Below are 21,591 nucleotides of genomic sequence, written 5' to 3' on the forward strand. Positions count from 1 at the left end.
TCCTTCAGCTGTGGATATGATAATTCTGCAGTATCCATGAGTTTTTAACAGTAGTTAATAACTGTACTAATAGGTAATGTTGATTCTGCAGTAACCAAGGGATAGCTCCCCAGAGCAAGCAGGTTCTGCACTGCTTCCTAAGTGTTCAGCCTTGCTTTCTGCAGAGATAGTGAACTTTTAAGAAGTCTGAATAATTCATTTGTCTCCAGTAATGTCAGGTGAAGGTAAGGATACCCTGTGGTCTCAGCAGCACTGACAACTTCAGAGCAGTATTAACCTTGGGTTTCACAATACAGATATCCAGCTAAGCTGAAGTCTGGTGTTTTCTGCCTGTCACACGTTCCTGTGTTACCACAAAGCTGTTTCTGCAGCTATGTGATGAGATAGATTGGGGAACTGGTTGATCTTTTGGTTTTTTCTTTTGAAAGGTAGAAGGGGAGGAAAGGAGATTGCCAAGAGATGGTCTCTAATGGTTTATATCATAAACTGTAGTTTAATCTTTCTGTATGCAGGCAGAGAGATTGGATTGCTTATTGGTTATAGCCTCCACTTAACAATCAAACAAACAAACAAAAAGTTACAGGATTTAACATCTTTCCAGAAGCAGTTTGCATTTGGCTCTAGAATAGAGTGTGTGTACTTAAGAACCAGATAAATGCTGAGAGTAGGTTTCTTCTAATATAAAGATGTAACTGTCACATTATGAATAACTCTGATTCTTCCATTTAATAGTAAAGCTGCTGGTAACCCAAACTGACAGAAAACTTCAGATGTGGAGTAGTACCAGCAGAAGTGGAATTGAATGATAGTGTTAAAAGCTTTCTAGTTAAAATAGTGATTGTGTAATGTAATAAAGTAGTAAAGATGTTTATACCTTAGATAGCAGAAAACATTCTTTATTTTATAAAGAGAGAAAAAAATCCCATTGTTAAATAGAGTTGTTTCTAAAGTCAGCATCTCAGGCTGTACCTTCACAGTTGTTGATCTGTGCCCCTACAGAAACACCCAGAAATAGAGGTATAATCTGCACCCAGAAGAGGCAAAACACTTTTGGTCATTTCTGTTCAAGCTAAGTAGGGAGTCGCCACCTTTTTTAGCCTCTTGTACATCACAGTAGATGAAAACAGTACAGCTGGCATGTAGGAACAAAGTGAAACCCACAGAAGTGAAAGCAGAAGGTTAAACATATTAATCTAAGACAGTTCTAGTCCAGAAATGAGCATCTCGCAATTTGTGGAGTTGGTTGCTTAGCAAAAGTCAACATCAAGCAGGTAGCTCTGAGAGAGTCAGTCAGGTAAGAGAGCTGCAGGAAATGTAAAAGAGAAAACTGGTTAATGGTTGTAGCACTGGAGCAAAGGCTGGGTGCTAAGGCAAGCTGGGTTAGTGCCACATGTGTCTTGGGTTCATTTCAATACTTCTCCGTGATCCATTTTAGCTGGCACTTGCCTGTTGATTGCAGTTTGAAAAAGGAGGTTTCAGTTCTTCCTTTTTCCTGCAAAGCTCAAGTGATGCTCTAGTTCTGCAAAAAATGGCAGGGCTGCTACTTGTAGTCACGTTCTCTCTTCTGGATAACTGGAGTAAGAGAAGAAATGGTGCTCTCTGCCAGAATCTGTAACAGAGCAGGCATTTAACCTCTGCAAAATTTAAAAAAAGAGAAGGTTGTATTTTCCTAACACGCTCCTTGATATGCACGGTGCTGTGGAACTTAAATTGAATATGAGCCAGGCACAGGAGGAATAAATCGTATTTCTGTAATACCTGAAGTGCATAAAAAAGCTGATCCTATGACTTATAATAAATAATTTTCATCAGAAACAATCATAGCTTTAGTATCAATCAATACTATTAGGTGACCAGTAACATCAGGTCAGTGTTCAATAGCAGTCAGTCATATCACTGATATCTTCTGGTAAATGCTTTAATCTGCTTTAAATGCAAAAATCAGTGCACTGATTTCAGCAGTGAAAATTTCTGACATGTGCTTCATACCTGCTTAAAGTGCCTTAATTTACATTCACTTCAACATTTCAGGGTTTGAATGTTTATTTTCTTCTGGAGATAGTGTTGGTGATAAATGTGATCGACAAGGTTTTTTTGCACAGGATTTGCCTTGCTGCTTACTCTAGATAAGGCTGGGAGAAGTTTTTATTTGCTTTGTTTTTTTGCAGGAGTTGTAATTGCATGTAATAGAAGTAAATAGACAAGAGAGCACTGACACTTATCTCACTCAGATGCTAAAAGGCCTTTGGATATGGTCAGAACACTTATTCTGACCTAACTCTGTTAAATTTTATTGACAGCCATTAGAGTATGGAGTGTACTACATTTAAGCTACCTGAAGTATTAATCATCTAACAAGACAACTTAAAGCAGATCAGAGCACCTAAATCTGAAGTAAAAAAATGAAAAAAATAATGGATGTAAATAGTCAACTCTTCTCTAAGTGTTCTGCTTGATAGTTACCAAACCTACTCATCTTTCTACTGGTGTGAAGCTTCTAGCTCTAATTTGCATCTCTCTGTAGAAGTAATACTAGAGTTGCATAACAGTTGTATGCTTTTTAATTTAGTCTCTTTACAGAAAAAGGAAAAAAAAAAAAATCTTGTAGCTATGATTGCCAGCTGTGCTGCTACCCAAAAGGTTGGCAGTAGCTAGAAAGAGCTGAAGAGGCTTAACATACTTTTCCAGTTTTGTGTATGTCCTGGTTCTTTAACTTCCCTGTGGTTTTTAGCAGCTACTGAAGATGTTACCAGTCCACACAAGCACTGTTCCTATCAGCAGACATACCCTTCAGGGTGGAATGTGAGATACTCTTCTCTACTTTTATGCTGTATTTGGAAGCAGATTCTTCCACCTCTTCAGCCAATTCAGACTTCAAACTTCTTTCCTTTCACTGATGTTTTTTCCTTCTGTGAGCTGATTAAAGTGTGTTAATTAAAATTGTTCAGTTCTAATCAGAATAATGAAGTATGCCCCCCAAAATTATGGAGCTGGATTTGAAAAGGAGAAAATAGTAAAAGGGATGTGACATTACCTTTTTATGTGCTAGATGGGTGTTTGTTTATAGCTAGGAGGCTTACATTTACTTTAGTTTCATGTTTGTGAATAAAAATGGAAATACTTACTCAAGGGCATAACTGTAAATCTGTGGCCTAAAACAAGAAGAGAAATGCCAGAAGACTCAGAAAATTCACCAGCAAGGTGGTTGGCTGGTTCAAAGCTTTCTAAAGTTTTCTGATTGCTCAGCAAGTGTTCTTAGATCAAGTCCTCAAATTTTTTAACCTCTTTGGGAAAGAAATAATCTCAGGCATTTTAATGACACCTGGTAGTTCTGTCTGATCCACTTGGGTGATTTGCTCTTGCTGAAGAACCTTTCTTTGCCAAGATAAACTAATTCCTAGATCTCTTTTTTCCACTTTTTCACATTGCTTTGTGACTTCGTCCTACTTCAGGTAAAAAAAAAAAAAAAATTAGGAAAGACCAAAAAAACCCCCAAACCCAAACACATAAAAACAGCAAAACAAAACCCACTCAAAATTCTATTAAAAAAAAAAAAAAATCTGTCATCTACTAAAGTGCTCTGTATTTTAGACTGGTGTAACTCTTGAGCTTGGCTTGTAACAGTATCCTTTCATCTTATCTTGTAGGAGCTGGAGTAAGATTTGATGAATACACAGTAGTCTTTGAGTTTCCAGGGTTCAATGATCATCCCAGGGATTCTTGGAACAAGAAGGATTCCAAAGAAATTGTCATCCTTTATAGGAAAATACTTCTAAAATCATCCTGTATTCTACTTTTTATTAGATTAAGTATATGAGAAAACTTTTTCAGATCCAAAACTTTGATTCCTTTGAAGTCACAATTCAAAGGGAAAGTTATCTGATTGTTTTAGAGATGGGGAGTAAAATATTGATGGGAATGCTGGTTCAAGAAAAGTGCATGGGTTATGGACTGTCTTTTCCTTTGAGTTCCATGTGTATCTCTGCAAACTTGGAACAAGACAAATCACCCGTGGCTAAGTATGTTCCAACAGTTGGGTTCTTTTTGTTTTTTTGTTTTGTTTTGTTTTAACTGCCTGTCAAAATTTCTCCATTCGTCTCTACCAGCTTTTGAGGCTGATACTTCCTGAGGCTTCCTTCTCTCTGGATCTGGTAGATCTAATGCACAGCAGATACTGTGTAAGAGTAGCTAATGAAGGATGCTTCTGCTCCAGTGATGCTGCCAGGTTAGATAATGCACTGGGCTTAGCTTCTCTGTAAGTTCTCTCACTTGATGATGTTTAGGTCATTTACAGGAAGAAGAGAAGCAGGACAGAGATTACAGCTAGAGTGGTGCTAAGATCCAGTTTTCTACAAATGAGGCTACAGAACAGTCTTCTATAGATATTTAGTTTGTTTTAATCTGTCCAGATTTGAAACTCACTTGGCAAAAAAATAGGAAATGTACCAATTTCCACACATATTAGACAGTAATTTCCTCATAAGTGTCTAGGATATTTGCTTTCTGTAATCTTTGCTTTCTGTTGTATATGTTCCTGTCAGAATGTAAATGAATGAGGTTCCTTTATAGTAAATGAATTTAATATAATTTAACACCAACTTCTGATTTGGGATCCATGAAGCGTAGAATTCAGAACCAGTTTCTTAGAAATGCATACTTTTTTTGTATGTTCTTAATGCCTAGATTTCTATTCAGAAGTGTTGTCAACTAAACAATAGCCAAACCGGGTAAAAAATAGGAATTACTGAGTAAGCTGTGTTGCTTTGGAAGACTTGATATAAACTTTAGAAGTTTACTTTAGCAGCCAGTGGATTTCAGACCAGGTTCAGGCTGTCAAGAGGGTGTTATTTCCTGTCTTGGGACGTGTTCAGATCTTGACTGCATCCTTGCTTTATAAGAAGGAAAAGGCCAGATTTTTATTCAGAACCTTGAGTAGAATCCAACTTGCCTAAAGTTACCTGTCTAGATGTTTGATGCTTAATCTAAATTAGCCATTGGGCTTTTTCTTATGATCCTGGAGAGAGGGCGCTGCAAGGAGTGATTCACATCAGGCTGAAATAAGCAGTTAAGGTACCTGATATCAACAGCTCTCTTCAGGGTATTTCCTGTATCTGAAAAACCGAGACATATGGGTATTCCTGAAGGAGAAGAGTCAGTGTTTCTAAGAATCAATGAAGCTGTCATTTTCAGAAAACTGGAGTGTTTTTATTCTACCTGAAGTCAGATAATTCAGAAGTTACCTGTGCTGGCCCATTTTCTGCAAGAAATAAAACCTTATAAGACAATAAGTTTTTCTGGGTACTCTGCAGTGGCATTCCATGCAAGACTGCTGTCTGTGCTCAGCCTTGGGGGTTTTACCTCTGGCTTTGACATTATTCCTCTTACTGCATTTGGAAAAATAGCTGAGCTTTCTGTCTCATTTTCTGTAGTGTCAGCAAGATATGTAATTTCTGTAATTTAATTGTTAACTTGTAATAAGTCAGGGCCTTACTTGACTCGTGAAGCCCATGAAGATGATCACAGGTTTTTTTGTCTGTAAAATCTTAACCAAGTAATTTAAAATCTTATCCCAGTGAGAGCCTTTGTTCGGGCTGATTTTATGCTAATGTTGTGTTGCCTTCCAGAGGCAGCAACTGTCATAAGGCAATGTTGCTAAAGATCTTAATTGTCTCAATACATCTTGGTGTTCTTTAATGCCTCTAAATTAATTATGCAATTTAATGCTGTTATTAAGTCTTGAATTGCATTACTTCAGCAGAAACATAAAGCTAATGTGATTGTGTGCCATAGGAATAGAAGCACCTGTGTTTTTAAAGATTATCCCCCAACACTGCAATTATTCAGGAAATGTCTAGTTCAGAAGGTTCACAAAACATTTTGCTTATATGTTCCCAGGGGCCACCAAAGACCTTACATTTAACTTATTACTTAGAATAAAAGGTCAAAAGCCACCATTACGAGATATCTCAGAGAGTATAAGAAATAAAGGTCATTGCCAATAGCTTAGGTCCCTGTAGAAGGAGAAAATACATTAATAAAAAATATTTACAGGGAATATACTGCATCCTGTATTTCAGAGAAAGACAATAATTAACAAAATCAATTGTCCCTGCCAATCTATTCTGAGAAACTTTCTTCTTACCTTCCAATTTGGTTACTGCCTTAAAGATTTTCGTAATTTTTTTTTTTTTCTTAAAGAACCTAGCTAGGTAACTGCAATTTTAGTATTGCTAGCACACATCACTTTGGAGCTGGTCTGGTTAAGCTGCTCTTGAAGAGCAGAATGGACTTTCAGTATACTTTCAGCTCTGCCTGTAAAGGGAACTAAAACAGATATTCTCTTCCCAGTTTCTGAGACATCATATTTTTATTAAATATTTTAAGATCTAAATCATCTCCACTCATATCATCTATCAAAATATTCCATCATTTTTCTGGCTTCCCAAAACATCACTGTGAAAATTATATATACAGGAAAACCAGAATAATTATGCTTTAGGGCACATCACTTCTACTGTGAATGTAGAGGAACAATACTACCACTCTGATTTAACAGAGAGGGTGATGGGTATAGGCAAAAAAACATAGTTATTCATCTAGGAAACTGAGATTGGGGTTGCTATTGGTTCTCAAGAGAAATGTATACTTTTACATTTTGTCTGGCTGACAGCACTTCCATTACTATAATGACCTATAAAATCATGGAATAGCAAAGCAGGATTGCAATACAGGATCAATCACATTGAATCAGCTTAAAAGTGCCTGTTCATGTGATACTGCCTGTGGAACTTAAAGCCTGACAGTGTACAGAGCTTATGGTCTGCACCTATTCTCTGTCCCAGTAGGGTACAGATCATTCTGTTCATTTTATAGATGCATCTCATTAAAGCTTAATCTCATATATGGCCAACTGAGTTTATATACTTTGGGAATTATTTGCAGTATTTTTCTCATATTAGCTCATCTCAGTAAATGTATACCAACAACAAATGTTGATTGTGACTGTTCTCAGTAGTAATTGGTTGCAATTTTTATCTAATACTCAAAATTTATTAAATCTTGTGGAAATCCAAGCCTTTATTATCCACCCATAAGAGTAAAATGGTGATAGAAAAGCCACTGGCTTATTTCCTCTGGGCTGTCTGTCTAGTTTTAGTAAGATATTGACATTGGGATGACATAATATACTTTGTAATATAGGGAATCTGATTTGTTGATTAAATTGGGAAGTTAACAAAAGAATGTGGGATGACACCAGGGGTTGCTGGGTTGTTTTTTTTGGAGGGGTGGTGGTTTTGGGTTTTTTTTGTTTGTTTGGGTTTTTGTTGTTGGGGTTTTTTTTGTGGGTTTTTGTTGTTTTTTCTTTTCTTCCTTCCTTCTTCCCACCAGCTGAAGGCTGTTCAGATTTTTAGTTTGTATAAACATTCAAACAAAATACAAGATACCATAGGTAAAGAAATGGCTGAGCTACTTTTTCCAATGATGAAGGACTGTATAGTAATTGAATACAAAATTAATAACATATCTTATACTTCAGTTGCACAGAAATCCATAATGCAGGTGATGTCCAGAGGATAACAGGTTTTCAGAGCTGTGTCTAGGTGCATCACAGTTCCAAAACTTACATATGATGTTTCCCCATAGGGTCAGCAGCACATCCCTGCACTGAGTGCTTTTCTCAATTTTTGCTCCTCAGCCCTTATGTCTGAGTGGTTGATCACAATAACCCAGAAAACCAGCAAGTAAAAAGTTGCATTCTTAGCAACCAAATTTCAGTGAAGAGTCAAATCAGCAGCTTTGCCTACACTGGTTTATGTTATGTTAGATTTTCCTGTAATTTTGTCACTGGTTTATAATTATATCAATTAATTTCTGAGCCTTAGGTACAATTAGGCTTTCATATGGAGCTATGCAGAGCTCCCTGCAATGCAGCAAGAAATGAAATGGAAAACCTGTGGATTTGAATGCTGGCATCAAAGAGAGCAGCAGCTGCCAGACCATGGACCACTGCCTAGCAGGAGCACCCCAATGAACTTTGGGGTTGTGATCCATGCCACTTTGTTGGGTGTTTCTGGAGATGTAGCCCATGGGAGTTACTTTTGAGCTTACTCCACTTAAAGGGCAACACTTCAGATCCCATCCCTGGGGACTGGAGGAGCAGAGCTTCTGTGGTGGCACAGGGAGATGATGCCCACAATTCTGTAGCAGTGTCCCAGGGTCCTGTCCCTGTGCCCAGGATCCACCTGCTCCATAAGGAGCTGAAATTCAGGCTGGTGACCTCAGACCAAGCCATCAACCCATCAGGGCCACTGCCAGGCCTGGCAGGTTTAGTGCTGATGGATTGGGTGGCCCTGGCCTCAGGTCACACCTTCACCCTGTAAGGGTTTTACAACAACTGCTTTTTTTTCTGAGCAGTAAGGATTTTAAACTGTTCTTTAATTTATAAGAAGAAAAAGTGCTTTCTTCAGCTCTGCAAATAGTTTTAGTGAAACTTCTTAGATAAAGAGGTTTAATTTCAGTAGATGCAATTAGAGCTGTGTTGGTGTCCATGACTCTTGGGTGTGGAAGGAGTTGATCATTGAATATTTCACCACATTTTTTCTGTGCTTAGAGACATAGTTTTAAGTGCTTGAATGCAAAAGCTGCATTGCAGCCACTGAATTAATTTAGGGGGTTGGTTGATGTTGCATGTACATACAGTTAACTTTCTTTTGATGTAGAAGAGTAATTGTGGTAGGTGAGTGTGAGATTATTGTACCTCTTATAAGGGCAAGATCTTATTTCTTCTCTGCACTCATAAACATTTTCATTAACCACGTAATTTCTCATCAGAAGTTTTATTGAGGCAATTGTTGGGTAATTTTGTCTATATTTCATACAAAGTGGACTCTAGAAAGAAAATCATGATTGCTGAGATTTTCTTCCATTGCCTAGGAGGTGTGGGTAGGGACAAATTATGAGACATTTCCTGCCTGGGCAACTGAGTGAAGAGGCAGCACATTTCCATTAACAGACTTTACATCCCTTTTCAGGGGAGTCCATCTGCTTCCAACTGATAAAGCACCATTTTACTCACAGCATATTCAACTACCTCATATGGTAATTCAGAACTTTACTTATGCTTTCCTACTCTCAGAATTAATGCAACAGACACGTATCTTGTGTTTCTTGTGTTTCTTTCACGTATCTTGTAAGTCACACCCTAATATTTCTAGGAATATTGAAATTTCTAATGTTTTGTGAGCTTTTTAAATATTTTTTCCTCTGTTATTGTGTGCACTGAAAACCACAGGAGAGAGAAACATCTTTCTCAATTGAAGTGATAGGTGAAGAAAAGACTGTCAGTAAGGTGTCATGAATAATTTAAAGCTTTTGAAAAACTGTTAAAAGTGAAACTTTGTATGGTTGAAACAGAGCAGTCTGTTTACTTGAGACATCTTTTGTAGACAAAAGGGTGTGTGTTTTTTTTTCCATGCATATAATATATATAGCAGACCCTGATCTCACTATAAATGGCTGGATCGGTCAGAATATTTATAGACTAAACAGTGGATGAAAGGAATTTTGTAAAAACAGTTTTTACAGTTCCTGATTTATGATCACAAGAAGTGAACACTCAGGATGGGCTTAATCAAATTGCATTTAGATGTGCTGCGTAATGGAGGTAACTAAAATTCATGAGCTGAGTGGAATGGTCCTTTGATGTGGCAGCTTTTCCTGTGTTGGTTGCCCAGAGTGTGTACAGCTCAGGGCTACATGTCTGTAACTGTGAAGTTATCTAAAGTTAAATGGGATCACTTCCTAAATTATTAATACTGATACCTGTATACCAAGTGGTGTGTTTCTTGGTTTGGTCTCTTTAGCCACAATTACCTTGTAGTGTCATCTAAAATTATACATGCCATTTAAAAAACTTTGAGTTTAAAAAGTCATCTCTTTTCCTTGAAAGCAAAGTTGGTAGAAGTTATACCAGTTATCAGGAAGCACCCAAAGGAATCAAAATCTGAGAGATTCTAATCACTTGCCAAATTTTGTGATTACATAATTACATAAGTACTCTCGTAGTAGGTTTTTTTTTTTTTCTGATGTTTTCCTTTTCCTAACTGCTTGTGCTACTGATTTTATTCAGACAATTGGGTACACTCATGAGATGCTCTGTTCATGAACTGAGTTGAGCCTTTTACACTGAGCAGATCTAAATGAGTATTTCCAAAATAGCTCCTCAGCTTTGACAATAAAATGCTGAGGTAACTTTCCTAGAGTGAAACAAATGTGATATGTCTAGACTGAACAATTTTAAGCTATGAGACTACTAAATTAAAATTATACCTGAAATGTCTGGGTTTTGTTTTGCCATACACTTCAGAACTTCAAAAGAAAATTAAGCCTTCTAATACAGTTATTTCAGCAGCTGAAACAGATTTGTCTGAGTCAGTACTATGAACTGACATTTCCTCATTGAGAACATTGTCTAATTTCAGGATACTAATATTTTTTTTTTTAATCTTGGTTAACCTAGATGAACAGGGCATATTTTTTTTTTTTCAGTCATCCTCAAAAAATTAAAGTTGAGCAAGTTGAATCAACTGTTGTGTGACATTGAATTTGTCCTTTTATTTTGCTCTTATGGGATTCCTACTACAACCTCAGAAGTGTAGCTTATTTAGTTCAGTGGGGACTTAGTTGACATTTGCACAATTTCAGAATAATTTATCTATATAGCTAAAGTTTAGGACACACATAGCACATCAATTTATGTGTCAAGTCAAGTCAAAGTTGGTAGAATGAGCCTGTGCCTTCATCTTCCCTCTAATGTATAGGGTATTCTGGAACTGTTCTTAATGTTCTTAATATGAAGTACAATATTAACATGTTTTTTGGGCTAGGATTAGAAAAATGGTTCCATCATTTTGGATTTCACTTGAGGCAACCACTGGTTCCCCACTGCTAGCAGTGATTGCAATGAGATCTCTGAGCTCATCAAACAATCCGTTGTTTTACAGACTATTTCTGTAACAAAGACAGAGCTAAAGTTAATCTTGTCTTTCTTTGAAGTCCATTTTACAGGTGTTGTCTCCAAACTTCAAGTAGTGAGTTCAGGCCAAAGACACTGGCAGTACAATTTTTTTAATAAATAATGAAAAATTCTGAAAATATCTCTCTAGTGCATTGTCAGAGAATTGTAAACAATTTTGTTTCACTTTTGATGTCTTAAAAAAAAAAAAAGAAAAAAGATTTATAATACAGCTTTTTGACTCTCCCATATATTCTCCTGAATTAATAATTCATGACCAGTATTTATTTTATGTATTGATAGCTCTCATTTTTGACAAATCTAATCAGAAAGCTGTACATTTCTGTCAAACCTCAACTTCTCAAAATTCTTTACCCACTTCTGACCTGTGCTGACTGGGAATTGAGTTGGCTGCTTGTGCTTGGAAACTGGCTTGATTCCTTTTGTCAACAGTACAAGAAAAAATCTCTTTTTATAAATGAACTCTTTCCTTAGAGTAAAAACAGATCCTAAGAACATGGGGGGAAAAAAAAAAAAAAAAAAAAAGTGACATTGCAGTTGGAATCTCTTAGCATTCAGCTTTGAGTTTGTAGCAATGCAAGGCAGAAACACCTTTTTCAGCTTGCAGACTGTTTTATACCTGAAGCTCAAAAATAATAATAATTTTTTAAAAAAACTTCCCTTTAAAGTGCACTACAAATAGTAGCTGCAGGGTTGACATTGTAATATGTCTTTTTCCTGATTTTGTAAAGTCATCAAGATTATATCCATCAAACTATGAAAGTGCCTGTTCTCTGTCTAGGCACACCTACAGGCATTTCTGAGGATGATAAATATTATGCGTAGTAGTGCTGATTTATTTTTTAATAGCTTATCTAGCCAAGAAAATTAAAAAATGTAAGTAAGTCTTTCCAGTTTTTGAGATGTTTTTTCCTCACAGTGAAACAAAAATTTCCCTAAGTTCATTAAAAAAACAAAATAAAAAACACAAAACAAAAAACCCCACCAAAACATGAGTTCACCTTTATCTGTTGATAAAACATTCAGGTGAAATTGAAATACCCACTGTATTATGCATAAAGTTTTACCAGAATGTGAAATTTATTTCTGATAGTGAGAAACCTGCTTTATAACACGAGTCTGTATAAACAAAGGAACTCAGGCTCTCAGTGCAGTTATCTTACCAAGTAAACAGAGCAGAAATTACTGTTTCCAGAGTTTTGCCTTCCCCAGAAGTAGTTCTTTTATTTAAAGGCACTCTCGTATCAAGTATTTATGAAAAATAAATAAATAGCTAAAGGTAGCATACGGGTGCACTTCTTGTTTTAAACAGGGATTCTCATAAAGGGAAGGAATCCTACAAGTCGTAAAATGTGAGGAGTTCTGTACCTGAACACAGAACTCCCACTTGTCCAGAGAGCACCTTTTTAAGGCATTGGAATCCTGGAAGTATTTATCTGTAATGGCACAAATCTCAGTCACCTCCTTCCTCTACCCAGTGTACCCATGTGTGGCCACTCGGGTTTCTCAGTTCCAAACCATTCCCAAGCTGAAATCCTGCTAGGATGGATCTCTCAGTTTAACAGCACACATTGAGTGCTGATGCAAATTAATTTTTCTAGCATAGGCAGCAGTTGTGGCCAGAGATGGCTGACATTGGTTTCAATGTGTCTGGGATTCATGCTGATAACTGGGATGAGCTTTTGGGTTTATTTGTTTTGGGTTTGTTTTTGTTTTTTTTTTTTTTTTTTTTTTTTTTGGGTGCCTCCCAGAAAGAATAAAGGAGGACTAATGAACTAGAGGAGCTCAGAATAATGGTTCAAACCATTGTTTCCCAGGTTTAAAATACAAACCAGGTTTGCATCTTCTCCCTGATTTTATCCTGGGTATTTTGGGATTTAGTAGTTGTGTTTTATTATGTCACAGTCCATCCTCACACTGACCACAGTCATCTTCCTCCCAATGCTGTCAAAACCCAGCCTTTCTCCCTTTTCTAAAAGAAGCAAATGGAACCAAGGTGGAAAGATGAGGGGTGGGTGGGGTAAAAATTTATCATGGTTGCTTCAGATGGACCTTGGTGTTCTGCACAAGCTGAATGTCAACTGGTTTCGATTGCTTTTCATAAAAAGTTGAGTTTATTTGTTTTGAAGTTGAATATACAAACAGCACAAGCTTAATTAAGGAGTCTTAGTTCATTGTAAATTAGAGCAATGAGTTCCAAAACTTTGAGTCACAGCCTGTGTTGTTAGGGGAGTAGAACTGGATTCTTGATAGTAATGGCATAAAATTAAAATACAGTAAAAAATTACTGGGAAGAAATGTCTTTGAGAGTAGCTTGAAAAGCTGATTTTATATTGAATTCGTTTGTTACTAAGACATCATAACTTAATAAGAAGGAAACTATTAAGCCTTGTTAAAATTCCAGTTTTAACTAGCAGAAACTTTAAAAAAAATTGTGCAGCTAAGCAGAGGCTCAAATAACTTGAAAAAAAAAAAAAAAAAGACTTCCCTTTTCAATCGTTTTGCAGTCTTAAAAGTGTAAAAGTCACTTAAAACTGGCTTTGATTGTGAAGTATATTTTTTTAAATTATTTTTCTGCATTGGTAGTGTGACTAAGAGATGTTTTCCACCCTTTATATTTTCTGCATAAAAATAATTGAACAATTAATTTTTTAAGTGTTTTAAGTGTAATTCTCATTGTTCTTTCATGGATGACAGCATGTACGAGTTCCACCCAGGACCTTGAGGGACCTCAATTAAACCATAATTGGTACATACTGTGCAAACTGTAGTTTTAATAGTTGAGTGGATTACTAGGATGTGGATTCATTGCTTCTTCACTGGAATGAAGTACTGTTTGAGAAGTTTATATCCATTCTTTCTGAGCCAAATTATTGAGTCTTTCCTCCAAAGACTCCATGACTTCAGTACAGAGTTTCTGGGTCACTTGATGGAGTGAAAAGCCTTTTCCAGGTGGGAGGCATTTAAATGATGCTTGTGAGCTCCCTGGCTGCTCTTTGGCTCTGAGGGTTTTGCTTTCTTTGCTTGGTGACCTTCCTTTTCCCTCATGCTCACAAATACAACCTCTCTTGCCTTCAGGAGGTCTAAAAGTGTGTTCAGATCTTTCTTCCACCCTAACACCTTCCTCTTCTTGGCTGTGTGGGGTCAGTGGAGGGCACGGCTGTGTTAGGAGTGCTGTGTTGGCATGCAGCAGGGTACATAGGGATAAACGTGTATTTGCTTCCATTCTGAATTTTTACTGGAATATATTCTCAGTCTTGTTTGTTAATAATCTGAACCTTGGCATTTTGGTTTTGAGGTTTTTTTTTGTTTTGTTTTGTTTTTTTTCCTGAGAAACTGAGCATCCAGCATAACCATAACTATGGTCTGCTGCCTCCTTTTTGTATCATCTGGGACTGAAATCATTTGGCATGCTGGTAAGGGTTGAGACACTGAGAAAACACATAGAGCATCTATTGAGTTAAAAATCACCCTTCTGAGCTTGTTATTCAAAGGGGTCTTGAAAACTTAGGCTGCAATGGCATAAAATAAGTTGGGTAACAATGGCACCTGGTTCCACTTGGCTTGAAACATGGTAGTAGTGGATAATCCTTCTCCTACTCTTCTGATTTCATGAACTTACAACTTCTGCAGAGCAAAGTGTGTTGTTCAGGTTTTAATTAATGATTATTTGTTCTTCCTCAGTAGTTTTGTGAACTTTTAAAAGCTGAAAGTATAACACAATGGAATACATTGGAGGTTTTATTTTTCTTCCTTTTTATATTTTTACCTGAAAATTAATATTCCAAACCAGGTGTGTAAGTTGGTTAGCTTGAGAGACTGCATAACTTGGGGAAGGAAAGGAGAGTCCAGTTCTAAGTTCTGCCCCAGTATCAAGCTGCTCCTGGGCTCTGGGCAGGCTCAGCATCCCAGCTCATTCCCTGCCCTTTCCAAGCACATGCCAGCCAAGCTCCCTTGCTGCCTCAGTTGAAGACTGACTTGTGTTGTATTGGAGAAACTTTTATCTTCACTTCAGTCTCTGGGTTTGAAAAATTGTCTGAAAATACTTTGATCACACATAACCCTTAAGGGGTAGGTATAAGAAGCCCAAAAGCTTCTCAGTAACATCTTATTACCACTGCTGCAGATCTGTGAGATACATTCAAGTTTGCATTGTTCTATTTTCAGCTAGGTGTCTAAGACTTCAAACAAGAAAAAAGAAAAAAATAATATTACTGTGCAATACATGTTCTAACAGATCTTGTCTTCTCAGTCCAAAGGAGCCTTTTTTGTCTTATATCTCTGTGCTTCCCTCGTGTCCATAATTTATTTTAGTAATTCTTCTTCTGTCTTTCATTTTCTTCACAGTCTACATGCTGACACACTACCAGTTTTGTTTCCAAAAGAGGAGTTCACAGAACTACACAGTGCCTGATCCAACTAGCTGCTTTGATGTCCCTCACTGGAACGTGTAGGTAAAATAAAAAAACCCACATATTTATCCACATTCTTTCTTTCAAGTATTCAAAATATTGGGAAAGAGCTGATGTTCAACACCAGTGCTCACTTTCCCAAGTCAGAGTCTTTTGGAATTTATGGACTTCAAAATCATTTATTAAGGCCCTCTAAATTTGTGATGTGTTTTATCATCAGCAGTCACACAGCTGTAGACTGTCATATGTCAGATGTGTATGGTCTCCTTGGCACATCTATTTTCAGTTGCTGTAAGTGCAAGGCATTTTTTGATGCTTATAATTCCTGTAGGTTTACCTGAGCTTACTTTAATGGCAGCTGCAGGGTTGCAGATTTCAGCCTGGGCACAAAACGTGGCAGAGAAATTAAACAAATTCTCAAGCTGTTGGTACCCTTGAGCTTGTTACTGCAGCTGCACAGGTAATAGAGTAAGAGGCACAATAAGTTTACATCAATGAGCCTTTATGCCTGATTTTAAAAGTTTAAAGCAGTAACATGGTATTGGTAACCATGATAAGATGCTTTCAGATTATTCCTGTTGGTCATCTTGAGCTTTTGCACAAACCTTCAAATTCTCTGAGTTTCAGACTCATAGAGTAATATCATAGCAACTATTCCACCTCCAGGATTTCCCTGCAGGATAATTCAGTCTTGCTGTAGTAGAGGTGAGAATCCTAGAAGTTAAATTCAATTTCTTTAAAAGTATGTTTTGCTTTCTGGTTTTGATATGCTAGCTGGGTTTAGCTTCATCAAGTCATTTCCCTCTGTGAAAGTAAACCTAGGCAAAGAACTAAATTGTTCTGATTAAATTGCCAGCATTCATTATCACTTCACTACTTTCATCCTTCTGTGTTACACTGTTTGATGTCTCAGTTGCATTTAAAATAATTTACATACATTGGTAGGCTGCAGTGTTTATGTCTATGTTATAGTTGGTATTTCTTTTCCAGTTCTGTAAAAATTCCACCTTGGTTTGCATTTCTAGTTTTCTGGAAATGAACTGTACACTGAAATGTTGCAGTGGTTTGGATGGCCTGTATGTACTCATGCTGGCACATTTCTCTTTACCCAAAAACAGCTCTCCTCACATACCTGCTTTAGAGGCTGTGGCACTGAAAGTTTATTGTGATTATTTCTACCCTATCTTGAGATTTCAGTCACTCTGTTCTCTTTGGAGAAAGCTTCTAAGTCATCTCAGGAAACCATTTTCATAGCATACAAGCTGATTCTTTGACTTCAATGCTAACATCAGGTGTCTCTAATGAATCCTGAAATGATGCTTACTCCTGCTTTCATATCCTGAAATTAGGACATGGTGTCTTGCACTGTGTTGGCCATATTCAGTTACAGCTGGGTTTGCCTTTTGTGGGGTGTTGATCGTACTCCAGCTCTGCTGAGATGTTTTTCAGGTATTTTATGTAGAGCAAAAGGTTATGAGTTTGTTTTTTGTTTGGGGTTTTTTGTTTGGTTGTTTTTTGTTTTGTTGATTGGCTTGGGTTTTTTTCAGATGACAGATTTTCAATGAAAAAAATACTCAAAATACATAATTTTCCTGGCTTAGTAGACTTAAATTGTTTATTCCTAAGTGAGTTGCTTGCTCTAGACTGGAGAAAGGATTAATGATCCCTCTTGGTAGTATCCAGAATCTCCCCCAGTTGTTGCAGATGAGTAGGAAGGTAACCTCACAATACGTTTATTGTGGTGGAGAGGTCATCAATTCCTTTTCTGCAGACATCAGTGGCACAACTGTTCCTTGGAAGGAATTTTTTTAATGGTGCCAGAATTCCAAAGGACCTGAAATTGAACTGTATTCAGATTTAGCCTAAAATAAAAGTAACAAAGAAAATACCTGAATTAATATAATTAATTTTGTTACGGTATACACCTCTTTCCCTATATAAACATGTATTATTTGTTACCTAAACTGTGATATGAGAGTGGGGAAACAGTGAGGAAAAAGCAAAGGGTTAAAGGACCAAACCATATAATCCATCTATAAGAAAAATAGTAACAAAGTTTTCAGAAAGGCAGAAATTTATCTACTATTTTTAAATACTGAATTAACAAAGTGATTCATGCAAATAAAAATTATGAATTGTTTTAGTTGTATACTACCCTGTCATGCTACCTCTTAAGGGGTTAAATGTGTAAAGAATAATAAAATAATGTGCTTTACTACCCATAATGTGCAGGGCATTACAGAGAATTTGTCAGTTCATCTAAACATACTCCATTAATCAAGTAAAGCAGCAGCATTTTGCAGAGCAAAGGTACATTATTTAAGATGTTTGGGCTGTCCAAATCTTAAAATCTTGCCTCAAATGCAAGGATAATGGTCACAATTTCATGCATTTGTCATTTAACCAAGCTAATGCTTAGAATAGCTATAATATACTTGTAATATACTTCCTAATAGCTTTAGCAAAGTGTAGATCTCTGCAAAGGTTGTGGTGCAGGTCAACTCTCTAATACTATGAGCAAATTCTAACACAATTGATATAACTTTCAAGGGCAAACTAGATAATGTCTGATCTAAGAAGAGCCAGGGGAAATGTCTTTTCTTAGAAGGTTTGTACATCAGTATATTCATCTCAATTTAAATGAATATAATGTATTACAATTCATATATATTTACATATAAACATTATTTTAAATATATGGAGGAAAAAAGATTGCACATTGTGGTCATTTGTAAATTACATACTGAAAGTGTACTTTTAATGATAGAATTATTTTTTTTAAGGATTTGTGATCTAAATAGAAGATGAAAATATTCATGTATTTAAGTGTACAAATTATAAGTTCTCTCAGCTGGAACTCCTCTACAGTATAGTATAGGCAATTCTTTTTTTCATCATAGGCATTAAAAACTCAACTGGAATGATTATGGCTGAGTTCCATTCCTTGGGAAAAAGTGTAATTTTTTTTCAACAGAGATCTTTCAATGCATTTTTTTTGGAGGGGAGACTGTTGGGTTTTGGAATTACAAATTTCTGTTTACTCTGGCATTAAAAAAAAAATCTTGGCTTTTCTCGTCACGTATTTCAGCAGCCTGATCATGTTAAACTTGTGAAGACTGACTAGTTTGCAGCAGTATGTGAGATACAGACTTCAGGAAGAGCCTGATATCCGTTAGAACTTCAAAGGAAATACATTATAAGTGAAAGACATTTCTCTGGGGGCGTACAAAACCATTCTGTTTATAATTTAAATCAGATTAAGCTAAATAAAAGAGTACGGTAGTACTCTCAAAGGAAAAATACTTCATTTAAGTTTGAACATTACATTACTCCCAATAATTGGAAGTATTTTGTTCTCTCCCTAATAGTTTATTTTTCATTGAATATATAATTAAAAGCATTGTCATTGTAACGGGAGTCATTCATTCCCAGTTTGTGTTTCAAGCCCTTCTCTTCAGTAGATCTCTGTAGTCTTACTTCCCACCTTTCATTCCTCACTGCTTTGCTCCTGGTGACCAAGCTCAGAGCACTGGTGTGTGACAGAAGGTTGTCACCCTTGTGTCATGCGTATTCAACTTCATCACATGCTGAAACTGAGACCCTCAGCCAGCCCAAAGTTTTGTTTCAAAACCACCTGGTGTGAGGCTTCCTTCCTTTGGAGTATTTTAGACTCTTCTTGTCCAACCCATACCCCTACTTCTTCCAAGGTTCTTGCAGGGGTCATTGTTGAGCAGGGGCTGCAGCACAAGCAAGAGAATGCATTCACCTTCCTACTTCATAAATGTAACTTGGAGGCAGAGAGGGGAAGCTGTACATACTTGTGTTCCTGCATGTGTGTGTGTTGTGTGTATCTACACTTATCCATGTTTGTGTTTCCACATGCATGTGATTTCCTGATATACCTGTGGGTTCTTTTCCTGCTATAAATTTCTGCCTATTCAATTTTCATATGGGATATTCCACTTTAATTCATAAGGCTTCCAGGAGAGGGTGACTCAGAAAATATTGGAAAACCTCAGTGAAGTGTCTAATTTAAAGACTGATTTATTCTGCCTTCCTTCTTCATCGCGTGACAAGAGCCCATCCTGGCTGAACTAAATCAGGTTATCATTCTTAATATCATGGAAGGCAGTAAATCTGGAGTGCTGAGCTCCTCTAATATTGACAGCTTTGCAATATGATTATCTGTAAAAATAATCTAAGCACATATGAGCTTACAGAAGCTGAAACAGGTTGCATAATACCAGGAAGGCCAGTCCCATATGCAGTATTTTTCCCCACTTTAGAGTCAGCTTTAAAATAGCTACTAACTTCAAATTCATCCCCATTTACTTTGTTGATGAGTTCATAAATTTATGCTAGTGATTAATAGAAAAGAAGGAATTATTAGTGTGCCTCTATATTCTTCTGTGGAAGTTATTCCATCTTCATGTTAATTTTTATCAAGAGTGTTGACAGAGCGTCACTAAGGAGTGAAGCTTCCAAATAATTGTGTCCTAGGTGTAAATAAATGCTTGGCTACGATTCTTCAGTTTCAAACTTTTCTCAAGATTAATTAATTAAAAGAATCATTTAAATAATTAGAACCATTGTTTTAGTTGCTTTGATGCTTACTTTAAAGTTGGAGGGAGAAGTATTTTCAACAACAGCCCAACAGATTTGGAGTGTCAGGCTGTGGCCCAAAGGATGCCCAAGACAAGGTATTGAAGCTCTTGGGAAAAGTCAACAGAGAAGTTGTGCAACTGAGAGCCTGGTGACAAGGACACAGCTCAGTAACCCAAATGCCCTCTGCTTATATTTGCAACCAGCAGTCCGCCCAAACATTTTCAGTCTGGGCTCACTTTTTTAACATTTGCCTCAGAGATTTTTCCACTGCTCTTGCTACGTCTGCAGGGTCTCAGATTCTTCTGTGTAGCCATTGCCTGTTCCCTCCATAAGCTCTTGGAGACAGAGCTGCAGGCAGCACAGCTTGCAGGACAGGATTCTCAGCCTGATTTTCAGGGGAGCTTAAGGCACCTGGGCCACTTCAGTTAAGGTTATTACAGCCCTGGTGTGACTGTGCAATGAAATTTGAACAGCTGGAGGCTCAGGTGGGCTGAAAAACATGTAGTGGGCTGCTTATCAACTGGCATTTACCAGCTTGACTGACTTGTAGAAGAAAACTTGAGAAACAATATTTTGACACTTAATTTGTCAGTGGCATTTGTATTAAATAGATAATTGTGTCTGAATTCAGAAATACTAAGCCAGATCTTCAGGCTTTGTCAAAGCAGATCTTCCTTTCTGAAATGAAAGCAGACATTGCCTGGTTTAAAAGAACCAGGTGTACTTAATACTTAAAAGTCCCTGAGAAAAGAAACAGCAGCTTTTTGCTTTTTTTTTTTTTTTTGTATGGGAAATATCAAGTTGAATATTGTCTGCGATGTATTATATTGTTTTTATTTCTCAGTCCACTTGAAATAAATTGCATTGTACACCAGAGTAGTACCTAGTGAGTCTTGTGGAGAGGATGTGAACCCTTTAAGTTACTTGTCTTTTGTTTGCCAAAGCCAGTGCCTCTTCCATGAACTGCTTTTCTGTTTTCTTTACACTGCTGCATCCTTTCCTAGTGATTCCTTTTCCTCTAAACAGCGTAACAGGGTGACTAATTATTATTGTCCTTTATGCATCTATCTTTTTGGGAGTATTGGGATTATCTGCCTAAAACCCAGTCAGGATTAATAAAGTTTGGAAGTATTGACCAATCCATTTTCTTACTACTCTTTTTAATTGAGGAAAACTCAGAAACATAAGGACTACCAATCCACACATCTTTTTTTTTTCTATCTAGCCAACATGTTTTGCAATAACTGAGGTTCTGTCAGCAATTATTTTATTCTCTGTAATTGCTGAAGAGGCCTTGGGTAGAAGTAGTTATCAAAAATATATAGGGTTGGGTAATGCATTAGATATCATTAAATGCTTAAATTTGTTCCCTAATGCACACATGCATTATCATTACTACTTCTGATATGTATCAACAGCTTCAGTGCTAAAAATTTCAGCTCAGGCTCTGTAGTAAGCACTGTCATTATTTTGTTCAGACCATTTCTCAATACACATAGGTATTTGTTGGAGAGGGTTAATAGTTGGTGGGGTATTTGC

At 36.8% G+C, this 21,591-nt stretch overlaps 1 protein-coding gene across 3 annotated transcripts in view; it reads left to right on the forward strand.

The window, feature by feature from the left end:
* CHRM3 (cholinergic receptor muscarinic 3) overlaps positions 1 to 21,591 on the forward strand; it is a 245,058-nt gene that overhangs the window by 115,048 nt on the left and 108,419 nt on the right. For 2 of the 3 annotated variants that reach the window (XM_071739064.1, XM_071739063.1), the window contains exon 3: positions 15,383 to 15,485. In XM_071739064.1, the coding sequence (XP_071595165.1) occupies positions 15,388 to 15,485 (98 nt within the window). In that variant the 5' untranslated portion in view covers positions 15,383 to 15,387. Of the gene's footprint in view, positions 1 to 15,382; positions 15,490 to 21,591 lie in introns of those variants that run through there. The other variant, XM_071739065.1, reaches the window with a different exon arrangement.

The sequence above is a fragment of the Heliangelus exortis genome, chromosome 3, assembly GCF_036169615.1.
Source record: "Heliangelus exortis chromosome 3, bHelExo1.hap1, whole genome shotgun sequence".
NCBI classification, from domain to species: Eukaryota; Metazoa; Chordata; class Aves; order Apodiformes; family Trochilidae; genus Heliangelus; species Heliangelus exortis.